Source organism: Acipenser ruthenus, chromosome 6, assembly GCF_902713425.1.
Source record: "Acipenser ruthenus chromosome 6, fAciRut3.2 maternal haplotype, whole genome shotgun sequence".
NCBI classification, from domain to species: Eukaryota; Metazoa; Chordata; class Actinopteri; order Acipenseriformes; family Acipenseridae; genus Acipenser; species Acipenser ruthenus.
The window spans coordinates 10,789,378-10,806,926 of record NC_081194.1 but is presented as its reverse complement, the minus strand read 5'-3'; the positions used below and the strand labels follow the sequence as shown (position 1 = coordinate 10,806,926).

At 37.1% G+C, this 17,549-nt stretch overlaps 1 protein-coding gene across 1 annotated transcript in view; it reads left to right on the top strand.

Annotated features, from left to right (window-relative positions):
• The window catches only part of LOC117410981 (collagen alpha-1(XIX) chain-like), a 111,550-nt gene that overhangs the window by 85,667 nt on the left and 8,334 nt on the right, over positions 1 to 17,549 (top strand). The window contains exons 31-54 of the mRNA XM_034017967.3: positions 402 to 479; positions 634 to 669; positions 826 to 879; positions 1,288 to 1,341; positions 1,705 to 1,746; positions 4,093 to 4,197; positions 4,470 to 4,523; positions 4,767 to 4,820; positions 4,960 to 5,013; positions 5,110 to 5,163; positions 5,278 to 5,322; positions 5,642 to 5,692; positions 5,782 to 5,826; positions 5,957 to 5,983; positions 6,410 to 6,463; positions 6,806 to 6,850; positions 6,977 to 7,021; positions 7,116 to 7,178; positions 8,184 to 8,219; positions 9,055 to 9,099; positions 9,626 to 9,778; positions 10,328 to 10,394; positions 10,628 to 10,759; positions 14,729 to 14,806. Of these exons, the coding sequence (XP_033873858.2) occupies positions 402 to 479; positions 634 to 669; positions 826 to 879; positions 1,288 to 1,341; positions 1,705 to 1,746; positions 4,093 to 4,197; positions 4,470 to 4,523; positions 4,767 to 4,820; positions 4,960 to 5,013; positions 5,110 to 5,163; positions 5,278 to 5,322; positions 5,642 to 5,692; positions 5,782 to 5,826; positions 5,957 to 5,983; positions 6,410 to 6,463; positions 6,806 to 6,850; positions 6,977 to 7,021; positions 7,116 to 7,178; positions 8,184 to 8,219; positions 9,055 to 9,099; positions 9,626 to 9,778; positions 10,328 to 10,394; positions 10,628 to 10,759; positions 14,729 to 14,806 (1,471 nt within the window). The remainder of the gene's footprint in view (positions 1 to 401; positions 480 to 633; positions 670 to 825; positions 880 to 1,287; positions 1,342 to 1,704; positions 1,747 to 4,092; positions 4,198 to 4,469; positions 4,524 to 4,766; positions 4,821 to 4,959; positions 5,014 to 5,109; positions 5,164 to 5,277; positions 5,323 to 5,641; positions 5,693 to 5,781; positions 5,827 to 5,956; positions 5,984 to 6,409; positions 6,464 to 6,805; positions 6,851 to 6,976; positions 7,022 to 7,115; positions 7,179 to 8,183; positions 8,220 to 9,054; positions 9,100 to 9,625; positions 9,779 to 10,327; positions 10,395 to 10,627; positions 10,760 to 14,728; positions 14,807 to 17,549) is intronic.

Below are 17,549 nucleotides of genomic sequence, written 5' to 3'. Positions count from 1 at the left end.
GCCGCTTAGCTAGGTATCACAACCACTCTGCTAGTGAGAGAGAGTTATTGGGTTCAGCCCCTGCTTTGGACAGAAAATACAATTTTGGCCAAATATGAGGAGTCTGTGCTAAATAAACACCTACAGCAAGATTTGTACTCCGGATCCTTAGATCAGAAAGGTATAAGGTATAGAATGGAAGATCATTTCATAAACTGGCTACCCAAAATGCTCTACTCATGCAATAGGGGTTGATAAGAAAACTTTAGCTGTCACTGCAGAGTCGCTAACGTCAACCACCTGCCAGCGGCCGTCAGTATAAAAATGGGGCTTTACTCACACAGAACAAATCAGACTCTTTCAGAACACCAAGACTGGTAAATATCAAATAATGTATTTATTTCAATGTGTGTGTTGGACAGGGTGAGAGGGGTGTTCCTGGTGTTCCAGGAGATCCTGGGGGGAGAGGACTCCCTGGAATAGGGCATCAAGGACCTCCAGTGAGTATGCATTGCACTTCTACCATTGCTGGACTAAGAAATGTCCGAAAGAGAAATCAATTTTATATGTAGTACAAGGAAAACAAAACAAAGTGAAAATAAATATAATTAGCTTTTTATTAACATTAAAAATATATATATATATATATTTCAGGGTCCTATCGGTCCAGCTGGGGAACCAGGTATTCAGGTAAGAACACTGGCTTTTACTTACTTCTAATGAGTATTTTCATTCACCATTCTAAATGGAGAGTCCTATTGGCCTGCTAAACTGATAGAAGATTAAGATTGCCCTAAGATTAACAAATTGAACAAAGACATCTAAAATGCGGCTGCTGTTTTCTAGGGGTCTCGAGGACCACCGGGTTTGCCAGGGCCGGCAGGAGTGCCTGGAGTTGATGTAAGTAGGATTTATTGTACAGTCTTGTTGTACAGATTTACTGTGGCATACCATGTTAAAACATTGAAATGTGCAGTGAAGCACAACGCAAGCATGATAAAGTACAGAGAAGGGTGGTAAAAAACAAAATACAGTCAAAGATGGGAGAAAAGTATTTATGATGGTTTACTGATGTTCAGAAAACTCACATTATCACCTAGTCATCATGAATCCATATCAGACTAGATACTGCAAGAAATTATATTTGCAACTAACAGGACTGTTCAATGTGTGTTTCATGCAAATAACCCATTTCAGCAATGATTACATTTTTCAGTCTGCTAGAGGGAGGTGCCAATGTCCCTGTCTTCAATACATTTCAGATGCTGTTTGCTTCTAATAAGCAATGTTTTTTCATTTCTGATCTAGGGAACACCAGGGAGGGATGGGAAAGCAGGTCCCCCAGGTCCCCCAGGAGAGCCAGTAAGTGCCTATCTAATACCCTTGCCAGTAATCTTCGATGGCAATGCAGGGACACTGTAATGCAATGGAGTGTCAATGGTAGCACTAGAACAACTACAATGCTATAAGCCATTGATAAAATAGAACCACTGTGAAATATGTGTTCCTAGTAATGCTACTCATGGGTTACACTGGTATTGTAGTGATATCCCAATGGTATTTAGCATATATAGGGCCAAAATTACAAAATTACAAAGTTTGTACCACTGCAGTAAACTTACAGTACCAACATGCATATGCCTCATGAAGCTCATAGTGCACTTGTTTAACATTTGGTTATTTAAATATACAATGGAAGAACTGATTTACTTTTGCATGTTGCAGACTGCACTGCCAATGGTTCGAGACACAGGTGCTCTTTTAAAGGTAAGTTTCCCTATTTATTTATTTATTTATTTATGATCTAGTTTGAAAACCTTCAGTAATACTGAAATAAACTCATTTTAAGTTTTAACAAAATGGTCTTCATCCCTTCCCCTGAGTACAAGTAACCCTGTAATAAACCTTATAGACATATACTGCAGAACAGTAAATGTGTAGTAAAGTGCACTAAAATATATTAACAGCATAGTGAAGACTTGTTAAAGAACACACAGGCATGGCAAACTCTTGATACCATGGATGTATAGTAAACTGTGAAATCCATAGTAAGAATAGAAAAAGCATTGCACACTGCAAAATTTGCCATGGCAATATAACATGTGGCTGGTCGTCTATGATGTTTTATGCATCTTTTAAGTTTCTCCCATGTCTCTTCCTAATTGATGGTATTTAAACCCACACTATGAAACATTTAGACCATTACAAGGCAGTTCTGGTCTTGAAATAGAGATGGTGTAATGATGTGGGTGATGCTGTTCTTCACAGTGGGAGATCAGAGTGTTAATGAGAGGGTTTTAATTTGCGCTTTCACAGGGAAAATATTTTTTTTTATCCTTATTCTGAAAAATCTCCATGGGGAATAAGATCTTACTGAGTCTACGACTACTACCCTGCATTCCTTGCATGGGGGTATTTATGAACTACAGAACCGATTTAATATTTTTAGCAGCCTGATGAATAGAGCTGTGGCTGAAGAACTGAACAAATGTATTCACTGCTGCGTGATATTTGGAGGCTCTTTAAAAAGTTTTTTTAATCCTACTTTGTATCATATTTCAAAATGTAGAATTTCATGTTGGAGGCTCCTGTCTGTAGGCACAGCTCAACACTGCCATCTAGAGTTTCATCCAATCCTACAGCATCACAAACACAGGATGCATGGTACAATATAAGGCAGAAAAGAGCTTTTTCAGCTTAACTTGTAGTCTTCTTGTCTAGAACTAGTAGTTATTTGTATATGTAGTGTGGCTTTGACTGTTGCATACTGTGAGTAACGATGAGTTGTCATAACAGGTTTGCCTTTGTGGTTAGTACACCCAAGACAGATCCAGACTTTGAAACTGTTACATTAAAAAAAAAAGTTTGAAACGGGTATCTATGTTCATACATTCTGTGACATCTTCCAGTGACAGCCATACCATTTTATTTTATACTGCTGACATGTAATGTATTTAACCAGAAACATATATCTACGCATTCTTAAAGAATTACACGTCTTCTTGTGAGCAATTTGAGTCAGGAGAGAATAAGGTCTTTTACGGTAAGTGTTAGGGTTGAATGTACATTTTAACGTATTTGTTTAACTCCTCTAATTATTGTGAAATATAAAAGACCTGATTGTGGTTCGTGGGGTTATTTCTGAATATAATTAATACACGAAAGCAAATAAAGTATTTTAAGCAGACATCAAAAAGGTATGTCATAAGGGCAATTCTAAAATATAGTAGAATAAAACATACATGCATTCATCATGAAGCTGCCTTTGTTTGAAAATGTCACCCAAAGAGATCACGTGTGATTGATCTCAGATAAAACTTATGTTCACTTAATGGAAAGGATGTCGTGTAATAAAGGGGAGGTCTAATTTCATTGTAGTGCTCCTGGAGTGTGCATCTGTTTCTACGACCTCTTAAATTTGCTCATGCTTTTATAGTTTGCAGCCTATTCATGTTACTTTAATTTTGAACCATTTGTTAAAATTTACCATCTTTTAAGTTAAATGACTGATGCTTTTTCGTGCTCACTTAAATTGTCATGTATCCACCCAGTCTTTTACTAAACAACTACCAGTCTGGTTTTGCACCCTGTAAATCAGTGTCAAACCTCAGTGTTGATTTTATCTGTTTTCTGAAATTATTTCCTAGGCTTTGATAGTGCTAGAATTTACTATATACGATTAAACACCTACACCATATAAAATGTATCATTACGTATTCTAAAAGCCTTTTTAGTTCTTGGAATGACACATTTATAATTTATAAATAAGTAGCATTACTTGTTACAACATTTTTTAAAGGTCAGTGATTGCCAGATACAGTATTACAAGATAGTGAGGTAAATGTCTTTCTTTGATTAAAAATAAAAATAAAAGCTCTTGAATAATTAAACTTCTTCTGCACATAAAAGCCCAACCATTAAAGCTGTAATAAATCAAAATATAGGTCCTGTATAAAATAATAGTAGAAAATAGTAATAATAAGAGCTTTGATGGGGAACATTGCAATTGACTTTTATTTGTGTTCCCAATTAGACATTAAGGCTTTACAGGAATTGGTTAATCGCATGTAGTAGTTAGTAATGAACATGTTTAATTTTGATTGCTTCAAACAGAATGCATGCCATGTGTGCCACTTGAGAGCACCGGGCTTGCCTGGACAGAAAGGAGACAAAGGGATGCCTGGAGAGCCTGGTGCTGAAGGACTGGAAGGTGTGAAGGTAAGTACTTCGGCGCCAGCATTGCTGTTTATACCACAGACTCACATTTCCATTGTTACTTATGGTAGCAGTATTTCCTATTTACTTTTAGTGATCTAAACATCAGCAGATCTTAGTAGTGCAGTCCTGCAATTTAAAAAAAACGAAAGTACTGTTTGTAGTGAACTGTTCAGATGACTAACATTTTCTCACAATAGCTTTTCACCTGTAGAAGAGAATCAAATCAATCCCTTTGCCAAAACTGCCCCCTCATTCTCTGTTTCTTTTCAAAGGGTGACCCAGGACTGAGAGGGCCTCCAGGGAATCCTGGTAGGGAGGGCCCCAAGGTAAGATACATACACTTCATCTTTCTAAACAAGTGTGCACATGTATAGAAAATAAAGACTGTAAGTACATATGGGGTTGTACCAAAGAAGCATCCTTTCTCTGTCTCATCCTTGTATTTGTTGATATTCTGTATTTATGATTCATCGAAAATGTGTAAATACCTTTATTTGCATCTGTCCAAGTTGTTATTCTTTAGTCATTTTGAACAATGTGTTTCTGCATGTGTTCCCCCCCTCACAAAGGGTGTTAAAGGGGAACGCGGATTTCCAGGTCCTACTGGAGAAAAGGGAGATGAGGTATGTAAAAAAAATCAGTCTGCCCTTTATATATACATCATATGTGTTTACCGGAATGTGTCACGATTGAGCGTTTGAAGTTCTGAATGCACTTAAAATACCTCCATTGAATGGAAATAAATGACATCTCACATTGCAGGGAACTCCAGGTGTGCCAGGGTTTCCAGGCCCCGCAGGTCGCACTGGAGCTCCTGTAAGTGTTACCCTCAATGTTATTGAAAACACATCTGTTTTAAATCACATACCCAGAGATTAAATATGTGGCCATTGTTTTTTCTTTTTTTTTAAGGGCCTTATGGGAAGACCTGGACCCCATGGCCAACACGGGACTAAGGGTGAAAGAGTACGACCTTTATTTAGCACACTCTATTTCACAAAAATGGTCTTGTTGGTTAAAAAACAAAAAGAAAGCAGAAATTCTGCTTCACCAGACATTGTTTTCCCCTTGTCTTTTTAGGGAAGTGAAGGAGCGCCTGGCAGACCAGGACTTCCTGGACCTCCTGTAAGTTTGCAATATTTTCTTTTCTCAGTGTTGAAGTCCTGTCCAATTGGTACCTGTATGGGTACTTTAGCTAAAATAGAAGACAACCCCATAATGTTACAGACCTAGTTGGGAATAACTTTAAATAGATTCCCCACCATGTGTTGCTTTTGATCTGGCGGGTATCATGTAAAATGTCTATGATCAAAGAAGCCTGAGTAAATATGGCTATGGATTTTGTACGTGACTCCTGGTACTGTAGCGGTGACATTATGTATGTACAGTGCTGTGATACTTTCAAGTGGCTGATGCTTTCAATTCTGCCGGTTGTATTTTTCAGGGCCATCCATATCTTGAGGGAAATGGCATGAGCAGCCTCTACAAGTTGCAGGTAGAGTGTTCTTTCCAGAGAAAGGTTTCTTTTTTTCTATCATTGGTGGATTTTTGTTTTTCTAAAACAAACTATGTTTCATTTTCCAGGGAGGTGGAGGTGCTGTTGGCTATCCTGGTCCCCCAGGTCCTCCAGTAAGTAAAAAATTAACCAGAGGGGTTGTAGTTTTTGGATGAACTAGTATACAAATTTGGGAGCTCACAAATATATTTTACCAATGTGCTTTTTTTTACATTTTTTTTATTTTATTTTTTTTACTTCCAGGGTCCAAAAGGCGATGAAGGTTCAGTGGTAGGTTTTATTATATAAAGAATATTTTAAAGAATAGTCAATGGGGTGCTGCTTATCTGCCTTACACAAAATTCCTATGGTGTAATAACATAGATACAGTATAGTATACCTACTGTATATAATACCTACATGCATGGCAGGAAGTCTTTAATAGAAAGTAGATACACAATGCCCTTTTGCTCTGTTATTAATATATATTTATTTTATATATAATTCAAATCTAGTTTTAGATTTTCAAATACTTGTTCAATAGAGTAGTAGCATTGGACCAAAATCATTTTAAAGTGGGTCCCTGCTATAAAATGTTTAGTAGCCACTGCTGTGTAGTATATGTTGCACAGTGTATGACTAATACAATTCAGTCCTTCAGTACACAAAAAAAAATCTAATTTGCCTGTTGTAAATGTAGTATTGTATTTGCTGTAGGGAGAACCAGGTGCAATGGGATTGCCAGGACTGGAAGGACTACCAGGAGCAAAGGTAGGGAGCTGAAGAGGATTTATATTTTATAGGAAATAACTATACAGTAGAATACATTATATATATATATATATATATATATATATATATATATATATATATATATATATATATATATATATATATATATATATATGTGTGTGTGTGTGTGTTTCAGAGAAGGTAGAACTGCAGTATACAAAAAGATATGCTATAAAATATTTATAAATATGTGTATGTGTATGGCAGCTGGCTCTTTGAGCTAATATATATAAATATATATATATATGTATATATATATATATATATATATACTTCATAGTTACTAAATGTGCACTGATGGCTTCATTGTTTCATTTAAAGGGAGATCCAGGGGTTCCAGGTACGCCAGGTGAACCAGCCTCACCGGTACGTGCCAATCTATTCCAGCTCGCTTTTTACAGAACCATTTACTGTGTTATAAATACAAGGAAGTCAGGTGGCTTATGTGTTAAAGAATCTCTTCTCCTTGCACTTCTCTCCTCTGTCCAACAGGGGAAGCCTGGATCTCCAGGTACACCAGGACTCCCGGGGGAACCTGTAAGTCTCTCTTCCAAGTCCATGTTCAACATCATGCTGTGCTCATGATCACTGTCACACAATACTAATAACAGGGTGCCTTTTGATCTGACAGGGGGAGAGAGGACCTGTGGGTGAGATTGGCTTTCCTGGACCTGAAGGACCTCTTGGACCACCAGTAAGTTCTGAACATTATATATATATATATATGTATATATATATATATATATATATATATATATATATATATATATATATATATATATATATATATATATATATATATATATATATATATATATATATATACGTTTTACAAATTATCTGTTTTAATACATAATACAATAAGTGTTACATTTACACTGGCATCTATAGCTCCTCAACGAGTACATCACAGTGTTTGTAGAACCAGCACTTCAGCTCACAAGTTTTAATGGCCCACCTAAACCACACATCTGTGAACCACTGTAAATCTTCAGGAAGTGTAGTCTACTTGTTTCAGTACTATATGATCTGTATCATTGTATCGTAAAAGGCATTAAACTGTATCCATAGGAGGACATAGAGTAAAGATATATTTTATAGTAAAGTATATTTTAATCTGACAATCTTTTATGAATGTACATCTTTGTCTGTCCATCACCTGCACATCTAGAATGTGAAATGTATATCTCACATTTGAAGAATACAGTATAATCAATAAGCAAGTAAACCCACAACAGAAATATAGCATCAAGATAATGCTAAGGAATAATGAAGGCAGTACATTGCTTTGGTGGTTATCGGTTTGCTACTTGTTAAAGATGGACACACTGTCAGGGTTTTACCAGAGCTTATCTGAATTGAATGTCGACTTTATACCATGCTTGGATCAAGTAAAAGAACAAGGGATTATAACACAGTTTTATCTGCACCCATGATTTTAAATACAACCATAACCTCTAGCACTTCAATGCATAAAAATAAGAAAATCTAGAAAGGTCTAGTGAATAAGTTTCTTATTATTGCATCTCGTATACTGAAAACAGTATCATGTATCTTTAATACACAACCACTGTAGCATTGAAAACATGTATGTAATTTAAAGCAATTGTAAGGTTAAAATCTACCTTTTCCCTTGTATCTTATTCAATTATATTCTACCATCTCATAATAATGCATTTCTTTATTTTTGTTTTGTTAGGGAAGACCAGGGAAGGATGGGATACCTGGATATGAGGCATGCATATATTTTATTTACATTATTACTTACAGACTTCAAACACACACACACACACACACATATATATTCCGAAAGGTATTCAAGCATGTTTTATATATTGCACTGTATCATTTTGCTTGTATTGTGTTTTAAGTGGGGTACCTTGTAAAAGAGATATTGCATTACAAGAACTCCCCTTGTATAAACTGTTCTTGTGATGCAGCACCATGTTACCTGCTGCAGCACCATTTGAAAATATTCAAAATCTGTCTTACTTGGTAAAAGCAGAACGTACAGCCTCAGGGACCTGTTTAAAAATACCAAACCTGTGCTGAAACGACTTTGAGAAGAAGAAAAAAAATAAGGAAAAGGGTTTAAAGCTGAAACGCTGTAACAAGCGTTAGAGAATGTAATTATTTAAAAAATCTGTTTTGACCAAGATGTACATTTCATTAACGAAGATGTCCTGGAGCGGGGACAAACAGGGCAGCAGCCACAGCATCCATGCACTGATTACATTAACCTTACACAATAGCATCATTTAAATACAGCACAGGAATTAAAATCTAGGCTTCCAGCAAAATTTAAAACATTTTAATAATCATTTTTTAAGTGTCTTTCTGAAATGTTGGGGGGGTGGTGAAGTGTCTGACTAAAGCTGGCAACCAGTTTTAGTTATGAGTGATGTGCTGCTCAAGTGAATGCTACAACTCCAGCTCCAGGGTCAGTTTTAATTCTAGACCAGCAACAAGCTGCTTATCTAAGCTGATGGCTTCTGTGATTGATGTTGTCATGGTTACCACATATTGAAGAGTTTTGAATGAAAATGTGTGCTTGTGTTTCCCTTTTACAGGGAGCAACTGGTAGAACCGGAGACAGAGGAGCCAAAGGAGAGCGTGTAAGTTATTATTATTATTATTATTTATTTCTTAGCAGACACCCTTATCCAGGGCGACTTACAATCGTAAGCATATACATTTCAAGTGTTACAATACAAGTAATACAATAAGTTATATAGTTTTATGAACTAAACTAGTTCTGCCAGGGGTTTGAGTGTCTCGGTTGATTGGCTGTGGATTATCAATTCAAATTCAGCCAAGATTTGTAGTGATCAAATGTCATTTCCATCGGGTCTCAGTGCCTTTTAGACATAAAACAAAACAAAACACCAAAAAAAAATAATGTATCACATAATATTAAAATGATGTTGTGCAGTACAAAGTGCAATAAGCCAGGAATTGTGGACACAGATCGGGGACAGTGACACATGCATACCCTCACTTTGTGGTGTCTCCTTTGGTTTGTTTCTGTTTGTAATTGCTGGAGATGTTTATTGCTGGTGAACTATCGATTACCTATACTGCACCTTAGAAATACACTGTGATGCAAACCGCAAATCATCAGTTTGCCCCTTTTCCTCACAGGGGGATCCAGGCATACCTGGAGAAAGAGGTCTTCAGGGGGTACGAGGGCGACTGGGAGACAAAGGGGATGTGGGACCTATAGGACCCAAAGGCCCGCCAGGAGATACAGGGAATCCAGGGCCCTTGGGCTCACCTGGTCCTCCAGGCCCGATGGTAAGATATCTTGATAATTGTTCAGATTTTTTTTATGGGGCGATAACAATCTAAGCCACCTGTTTTTATTTCCTATGGGATTGCCTCATGATTTTCAAACCACTTTCAACGCTCTTAGTAATTTGAGCTCTGGTGATTTAACTGGGATTAATTAGCACCTGGTGCATTTCCTATATTGGTTTGTTCTAAAAGCAATAATCTGCATAACTAAACTAACATGTTGTAATTTACAATAGCACGCTGAGCCAGGTTGTGGAATTATTTTTCTAACCTTATTATTATTATTATTATTATTATTATTATTATTATTATTATGTTGAATATTTTGTGGGCTAATATATAAGTTTCTTAAATCATCGAGACTGGAGACCAACATGAAACAGTAGATGGTCATAAACAACCATAAACTTGCTCAATGCATAGTCTTTGATAGCATTATATTTAAAAATGTCTTTGAGAAGAGAGTGTGATTTTGTTCATAACCCAAGTCTGTTATCATTTCAAAACAGTAATATCTAATCATAACTCTTTTATCACATTTTTTATCAGGCTGATCCTGCTTCATTTGAGGAATTAAAAATATTTATTCGAGAAGAAGTTTTAAGGGTATTTGAAGGTAAGTTGGATTTTTTTTTTTGTTAAACAAGAAAGTTTATTTACATTTATGTTTACTTTTTGATTATTTGTTTTATTTTTATTTCATTTGCCTAAGTGAGCAAGTGCCTAATAAAACATGGTTCGTCATCAGCCTTCATTCTTCCACATGTGCACAGGAAACCAGAAATTATTGTTTAGATACAGGCCAGCCTTGATGTTGCATCTTGACATTACACCTATCTTGCATTGCAGAGAGGATGCCTGGCTTTGCCCCACACATGAAGTTCCCTGCTGCAATACTAGCTGCTCATGGAAGACCAGGCCCTCCAGGCAATGATGGGTTACCTGGGCAACCAGGGGAGCCTGGGTCACCAGGACCTCAAGGTAAGAGCATTTACACTTACTCTGCACATTGAGCTGCTGACTCTCAACTTTTGATCCTTGGTAGATCATGCCAGATAGTTTTGATTAAAAAGCACTTTTAAAGAGTAATCTGTGCCTGGATTCTATGAGAATTATAGCACTCAATAACAATCGATACAGAGTACTGCTTAATTCATGCCCCTACAGATAACTGATAGTGTTTAGAATTAACCCAATCAGTAATGTCCAGATGATCATATTTTATATGTGCAATCCGTCCGTAGTGTATATCTGGGACGAGAACAGAGACAAAATTGTTTTTGTACTTTACAGAGAAGGAATAACCAGTTAAAATCTTGAAGACATTCAAAGGTAGTTCAAACTAAAAAAGCAAAACGGTAAGGCAATACAAAAATTGTTCAATAGCGAAATGAGAAAGAAATGATAGAAAAGTATAGTGCAATCAAGAAGGGTGAAAAAAAGGCCAAAGAAAACTGCCAGTGAGATTAATGAAATTAGATTAAACTTTCTTTGTAAGGATTCACAGTTATTGTATTTTGCTAGCTGAATATCTTGGTTTGATCTGATTCCTGAGCAGGATGTGGAATGAAGACCAGGAAAGAATTGCCAAGTGAGACTGACTCAAGGGAATATAAGATAAATGAAAAATGATCTGCGAATTAGAGAATCTAATAGCAATGTGGACAGGCTTGTGAAAGAAACCCACTCTGCCTAGCTCAGTGTGGGATATGCGTAGAAGAAGCTAAGGCAAATGTTGTTTTGGGCATTGCCATGGAGATAATTAATTTAAACTCTGTCTGTCTGCCCTGTTCCTAGTAATATCCCTCACATCAGTGATGATTTGCTGTTTGAATTTCTGTACCTGGTTGGATTTCAAAAGGGTCTGCAGATATGTTTTAAAAGGCTGTTTTACCTTGAACTTTACAAAGTTCTTTTGAAGTAAGACCACAGAAATATACCTGTATCAGGACTGATTCGACACCTACGTCAACTAGTAACCTACCATATAGGGCTTTCTCTTTTAAAATTAATCAATTCATTTACAAGAACGCTGTTGTTAGGTGCTTGGAGTTATTTAACACTGACGTCAGCTCATGTCTTTGCTAACAGTATGTACCAATATACAGCAAAAGGGGGTGATTGTAAGGAGAACAAATTAGGCTATTATATTAATGCACTTAATTCTAACACATTATTTAATAATAAATAAATAAATGCTGCTTCATTTGAGTTTTGCTAATATATGTTTTTTTGTGGTGTTCTTGCTGTTTTCATCCACCTGCAGTACATAAATAAAATAAACCATACCCGCTTACCTTTACAGGCAGTCTTTTATGTTGCAGTTGTACACTCTACAACTGTGTGCAGTAATTATGGAGCAGTTTCTCAAATGTCAGAGAAATGACACTAAACATAATGAAAGCAGTAGCACTTCTACTGGTACCAATGAACAACCTCTCTCACTAAAGGGCTCACAATCAGCATTGCAGGTGAAGGTCCTCCGTCAGGTTGCTTAATGTCATGGGAGGCTTTGAACCTCTGACATACAGTATGGGGTTTCTGTGAAGTATGTGTAAACAATATAAACAATGATTTGTTGTCTTGTGCTATCATTAAAGTTTATATTAGACTAGTTTCAAATCTATCTGTTTTGTGGTACATACATACTAAAAAGTCAGTGTTCAACCATAACTTTGAACTTAGGCAAGGTCTCTTTTTAGTATTATTAGGAAATAATCTGTGTTGTATTTAATCACCAGTTCTATAATATCATTATAAACACCTGTGCTTTGTCTTAATTTCGAAGTACTGTCTATATTGTAGCAGCATGATTATTACAAATCAATACAATGATGATCTCATGTCTTAGATTGTATAGATATTGTTATTATTACTGTTTTGGAACCTCCGGCAGTGCTGTTGAGTGTGCTTCAAAGTAAAAGTTTAGGAGAATGATTTATTTATTTTTGTTTGTTTTTTGTTAAAGGCATCATTCACAATACTCTACTGATTTCACACATACAATATTATTATATTTTCCTGCCGGCTATAGGCAATGCATCTATTTATATCACAGTCCTTTTACTGGCCTAGGTTAAATCATATAACTCCAAGCTACCTGTGTAAGAGTATCAGCATATTGTATTATAGTTCAAAACTACAGTATAAAATGGCTAATGTGCCCGAGACATAAACTACTCAGCAGAACATACCAGCACAGAGTGGTCTTTGCCATTTGGTCTCAATGTAAATCATTACAAGCGGAACTTTGTGTACCAAGATTATTCAAACAGTGTATAGTGTTTGAATATTTTCATTATAAATCAATGCTGGAATGCTTTTCAGTGGAAACATACATAACACATTCTAGATCCCTGTCCCAAAAAAAAAACTACTGCTTTTGATTTCTGAATTAAAATGTGCGATGTCACATGTTTACCAAGCATGCTGTGAATGTGGCTGGCATGCTTTATTTTGTAAGCAGACATCTGTTTTGCTTATGTGCTTGGCGTCTTAAACCGGTCAAACTGATAGTCTGCCTTCTTTGCATTGTGGTCATGAAGTTGCAGAGCCCTTTACATCACTGACTGGTGCTCTGAAGGTTAGAATTAGTCTGCAGGTTGTGTTCTTACAGGCCTGATCTTATTGGTAGAACCTTGCAGAATCATTTCAGATGTTTTCTTTGTGGTCTCTGGTAATTGTAAATGTCAATTCTTAAAAGTTGTAGGAGGGACCTAATAAATATACAGTATATATTACTATACTATGCACTATACATACAGTAGTATAGTGTAGTACAGTATACAGTAGTAACAGTAAACCGCAAGCATACAAATATGGTATCCTTAATGTTTTAAGGTGTGTCCTGTTTTTTGTATGGCAATAGTATACAGCAGAGGTGGCCACAGCGCTGCTCGCGAGCCGCATGCCACTCCTGAGCATTTCAAGTGAGGCTCCCGGTGACACACACTTTGCGGCTCGAATGAACTGAAGAAAGAATAATAAACAAAAACAAGGAGAAAAAGTAAAAATAAACACAACACGTTTATTATTTGTGTTCTCTGTATTCATTTGTGTTTATTATTCTTTCTTCTCTACCGTTCTCTCTCTCTCCTGTTTCTTTGAGGCTGCATGTTCACTGCAAGGACATTTCGTCACTTGATGACCTTCGATTTTTCGATCACCTCGAGTGAAAGCCAGATGTGCGGTTGAAAGTGAATTTCATAATTTTGAATTAAGTGGTTGTTCATTTCGTGGCGACAATGGCATTGAGCAAACCATCCACTAGTAATATATGAAAGTATGAGGCTTAAGCCTGAATGGGAGGAAGAGTTTGCTTTCACTGAAAACAGTGGCAGGAGTGTGCAATTCATATCGCCCAACGCCCGGGAGAACAAGTTTTGTGTTATACTGTTAAACTTTGCCCGTTGGGCAAATAGTTTTTATTTTTGTTCAAGTAATGTCCCTTTTAAAATTAATGAGCCAACTCTGTTTCTTAATTAAACTCCTGATTGTGAACCAAGATCACTTGTTTTTTTCTCCCGTAACTTGAATGAGACTATGATTCTATTTCATTGATATTGTAAAAAAAAAGGCAGCTCTTTATGTAATTCAAACCGAACATAAAAGCGAGTTCAGTTAAATTGCTTTTCCCAGATTTAAAATCTTAATGACTTGTTGCAAAAAATGTTATAACCTGTTTTGTAAATAGTAATTATGATTGAATTAAATCAATTTCATTTCATTCACTGTTTACGTAATTCAGTATGTTAATGTAACATTATTCAGCAGGTTTCATTCAACTTTATGAAGCAACATTTGTTCATTCTATAGGGTGATGCAAAACTTTTGGCCATAGCTGTACAGAGTGGGAAAGCAGAATATACTGACAAATATATCGGATATTTCTGAGTGGTAGAAAACCCTACAACTGTACATGAATTCACAGACGACTTTGTTTTTGTCTAGGCTACCGCGGCCAGAAAGGAGAAAGAGGTCAACCAGGCATAGGACTTCTAGGAGAACCAGGTCCTGCTGGGCCTCCAGGTAAGCAGAAAGTGATGATTCATTCCAGCGATTACAACCACACACTGTTCCCAGTGTCTTGTGGCAATGTAAAACTAATGTGAACCAGTGGACATTGAATAATTACTCTGTATATGACCTGATATTCAAAACTGGTTACAATGCGCGTGTAAAGTGCTGAGAGAGAGAGAGAGAGAGAGAGAGCTAGCTCCCCCTCCTCGCTCACATCACACACCCAGTCCCCAATGGTTAGGGCTCTGGACTCTTGACCGGAGGGTCTGGGGTTCAATCCCAGGTGGGGGACACTGCTGCTGTACCCTTGAGCAGGGTACTTTACCTAGATTGCTCCAGTAAAAACCCAACTGTATAAATGGGTGATTGTATGTAAAAAATAATGTGATATCTTGTAACAATTGTAAGTCGCTCTGGATAAGGGCGTCTGCTAAGAAATAAATAATAATAATTATAATGCAGTAGTGAAAGGAGCCACTGCCAGCTCTGCACCCTCCCTTTCACTTTATCCAGCAATCCCTCCCAGTTACGTTGCATGAATGCTTCTTTTCCAAACAGTACTCCCAATATCTTCACCCCAGTGTTTTCCCAGGTCAGCGCTGGGGGCAGTGATGGGGGAGTCACTTCATCTTTTTGTGCCGTTGACCCAAGCTGAGATGGCCTTTTCATAATTCTTAATGCAGGACTCCAGCACAGCAACATCACGGTCATTGGTGACAAAGACATTAAGGTCATCAGCATATGCGCAGAGCCTGATGGGTGCGCTGTTGGGCGCTGCTGGCAGCCCTGTTAGCTTCTCCCAGCTGGTGCATGAAGGGCTCTATAGAGAGGGAGTAGAGCATCCCTGAGAGGGAGTAGCCCTGCTGTATCCCCCTCTACACAGGGAAAGGGACACTCAGACCATTGTTTGCTTTCACCAGGCTAAAAACATTCTTATAGAGGAGTCTAATATTAGAAATAAAAACAGCACCAAAACCAGATGCCTTCAGTGTATGAAACAAATACTCATGGTCAGCTCTGTCAAAAGCTTTTTCCTGGTCAACTGAAATTAAACCTGCGCTCTCTGAACCACCCGGCCCCCTCTCTGTTGCCACTGCTACTACCACTACTACAGACCTGCTTCTGCTTTTAACCAGGGGCATGCATATTTGAGGTGCTCCTGTTCCCCACAACGAAAACATTTCATTATGTCTGTACTCGCAAACACTACATAGTCCCTACCTTCAATGTTAAAACGCCATGCAACATTTAAAACAAGATCAGGATCGTTCAGAAGCACACAAACCTGCCTTTTGAAAGACATTACATGTCTAATTTCTTGTGCCTTGCAACCGAGTGGAGTTTGTTTACAAGGCGACATTATTTTGCCATTTCGAGAGAGCTCTCTATTTGAAAGAATAACTTTAGTCAAAGGTGTAGATAGGGGCATGACTGAAATTAACTAACCATTTATAACAAACATTTCTTCCACAATTTTATTGACCAGGTTTTCTTGACTCAGAAAAACAACTATTGCTTTGTTCATTCGTGAGACAGATTTAATATTTCCAAACCCAACTGACTTTCCCACCGCCAACAACACATCTTCCACCTGAACTCGTATTCCCCCCACTGTTCCACCCGACTGGGAGCCCATCCCTGGGTGCACAAGCTGACTACAAAGTTTGCAGATATTAAAACAAACTCATACAGAATAAAAAAAGTATTTATTTAATATTTAATTAAACTATTTTAAAGTTACTGATACAGCTCACCGCTCGCACAGTTCACCGCTCCTTGCTCACAGGCCCTTCCCACAATCCAGAGAGAGAGAGCGAGAGAGAGAGCGAGAGAGAGAGCGAGAGAGAGCGATAGAGAGAGAGAGAGAGAGAGAGAGTTATGTGGGTCAAATAACTACGAGGGGCAGTGGAAACCATTTACGTAGTGGAATACAACATGTTTTGTGTTTTAATAAAGTTAAATACAAAATAAAAACAATTCCTAGTTACAGAATTCTGTAAACTTTTCTACTGCCCTTTGAGGTACTCATAATGAACAGGACTAAAACAGCTGAGTGATGGAATCAATTACCTGCCTAAAAATTCACTCATCAACTAGAGGGAGGCTAGAAATAGGATCAATAGGGATGATGCCTTGAAATTTAAAAAGGAGAATGATTAATAGCCATGATATATCTATTCTATAAAAAAAATAAAAGGTGGGGGGGAGTCTACTGCCTCATAATGGTACTAATGAGCATTGAGTCTTTAGAGCAACTGATCCATAAAGACAAGCAATTTAGCTTGTCAGTGTAGAATATCTGCCGAGATTAAAGCCCTTGAAATGTATTTTTTTTTTTTTTTAGTTGCTTAATGAATGGTAGTTACTTAATGATCTTGCTTGATTGATTACTTCATCATACTGTATTGGCAGAAAACAAAACAAGGTAGAAAAAGATTATTATGATTTTTTTTTCTTTTCAAATTATTTTATCTTTTTTGTTATCCTCAGTCTGTATTGCCTTTTCAAAGGACATATTATATGTAAGGCTGTATTTTTTTCACAGTTATCACAGACTTCACAATTTCCGTGAAATGTACCCATTGCCGTGTGATATGTAGATCCCTGTGAAATTTCACATTCCTGAAAGAATAGTGTAAATGTACATATTTTTACACTTCAAAATAAATACCGCAAACATTTTCCTTATTGACGCACTTCCTGTTGCACTGCATTTAGGCAGGCAGGTTAGTTTGCTTCCAGTAAATGACTG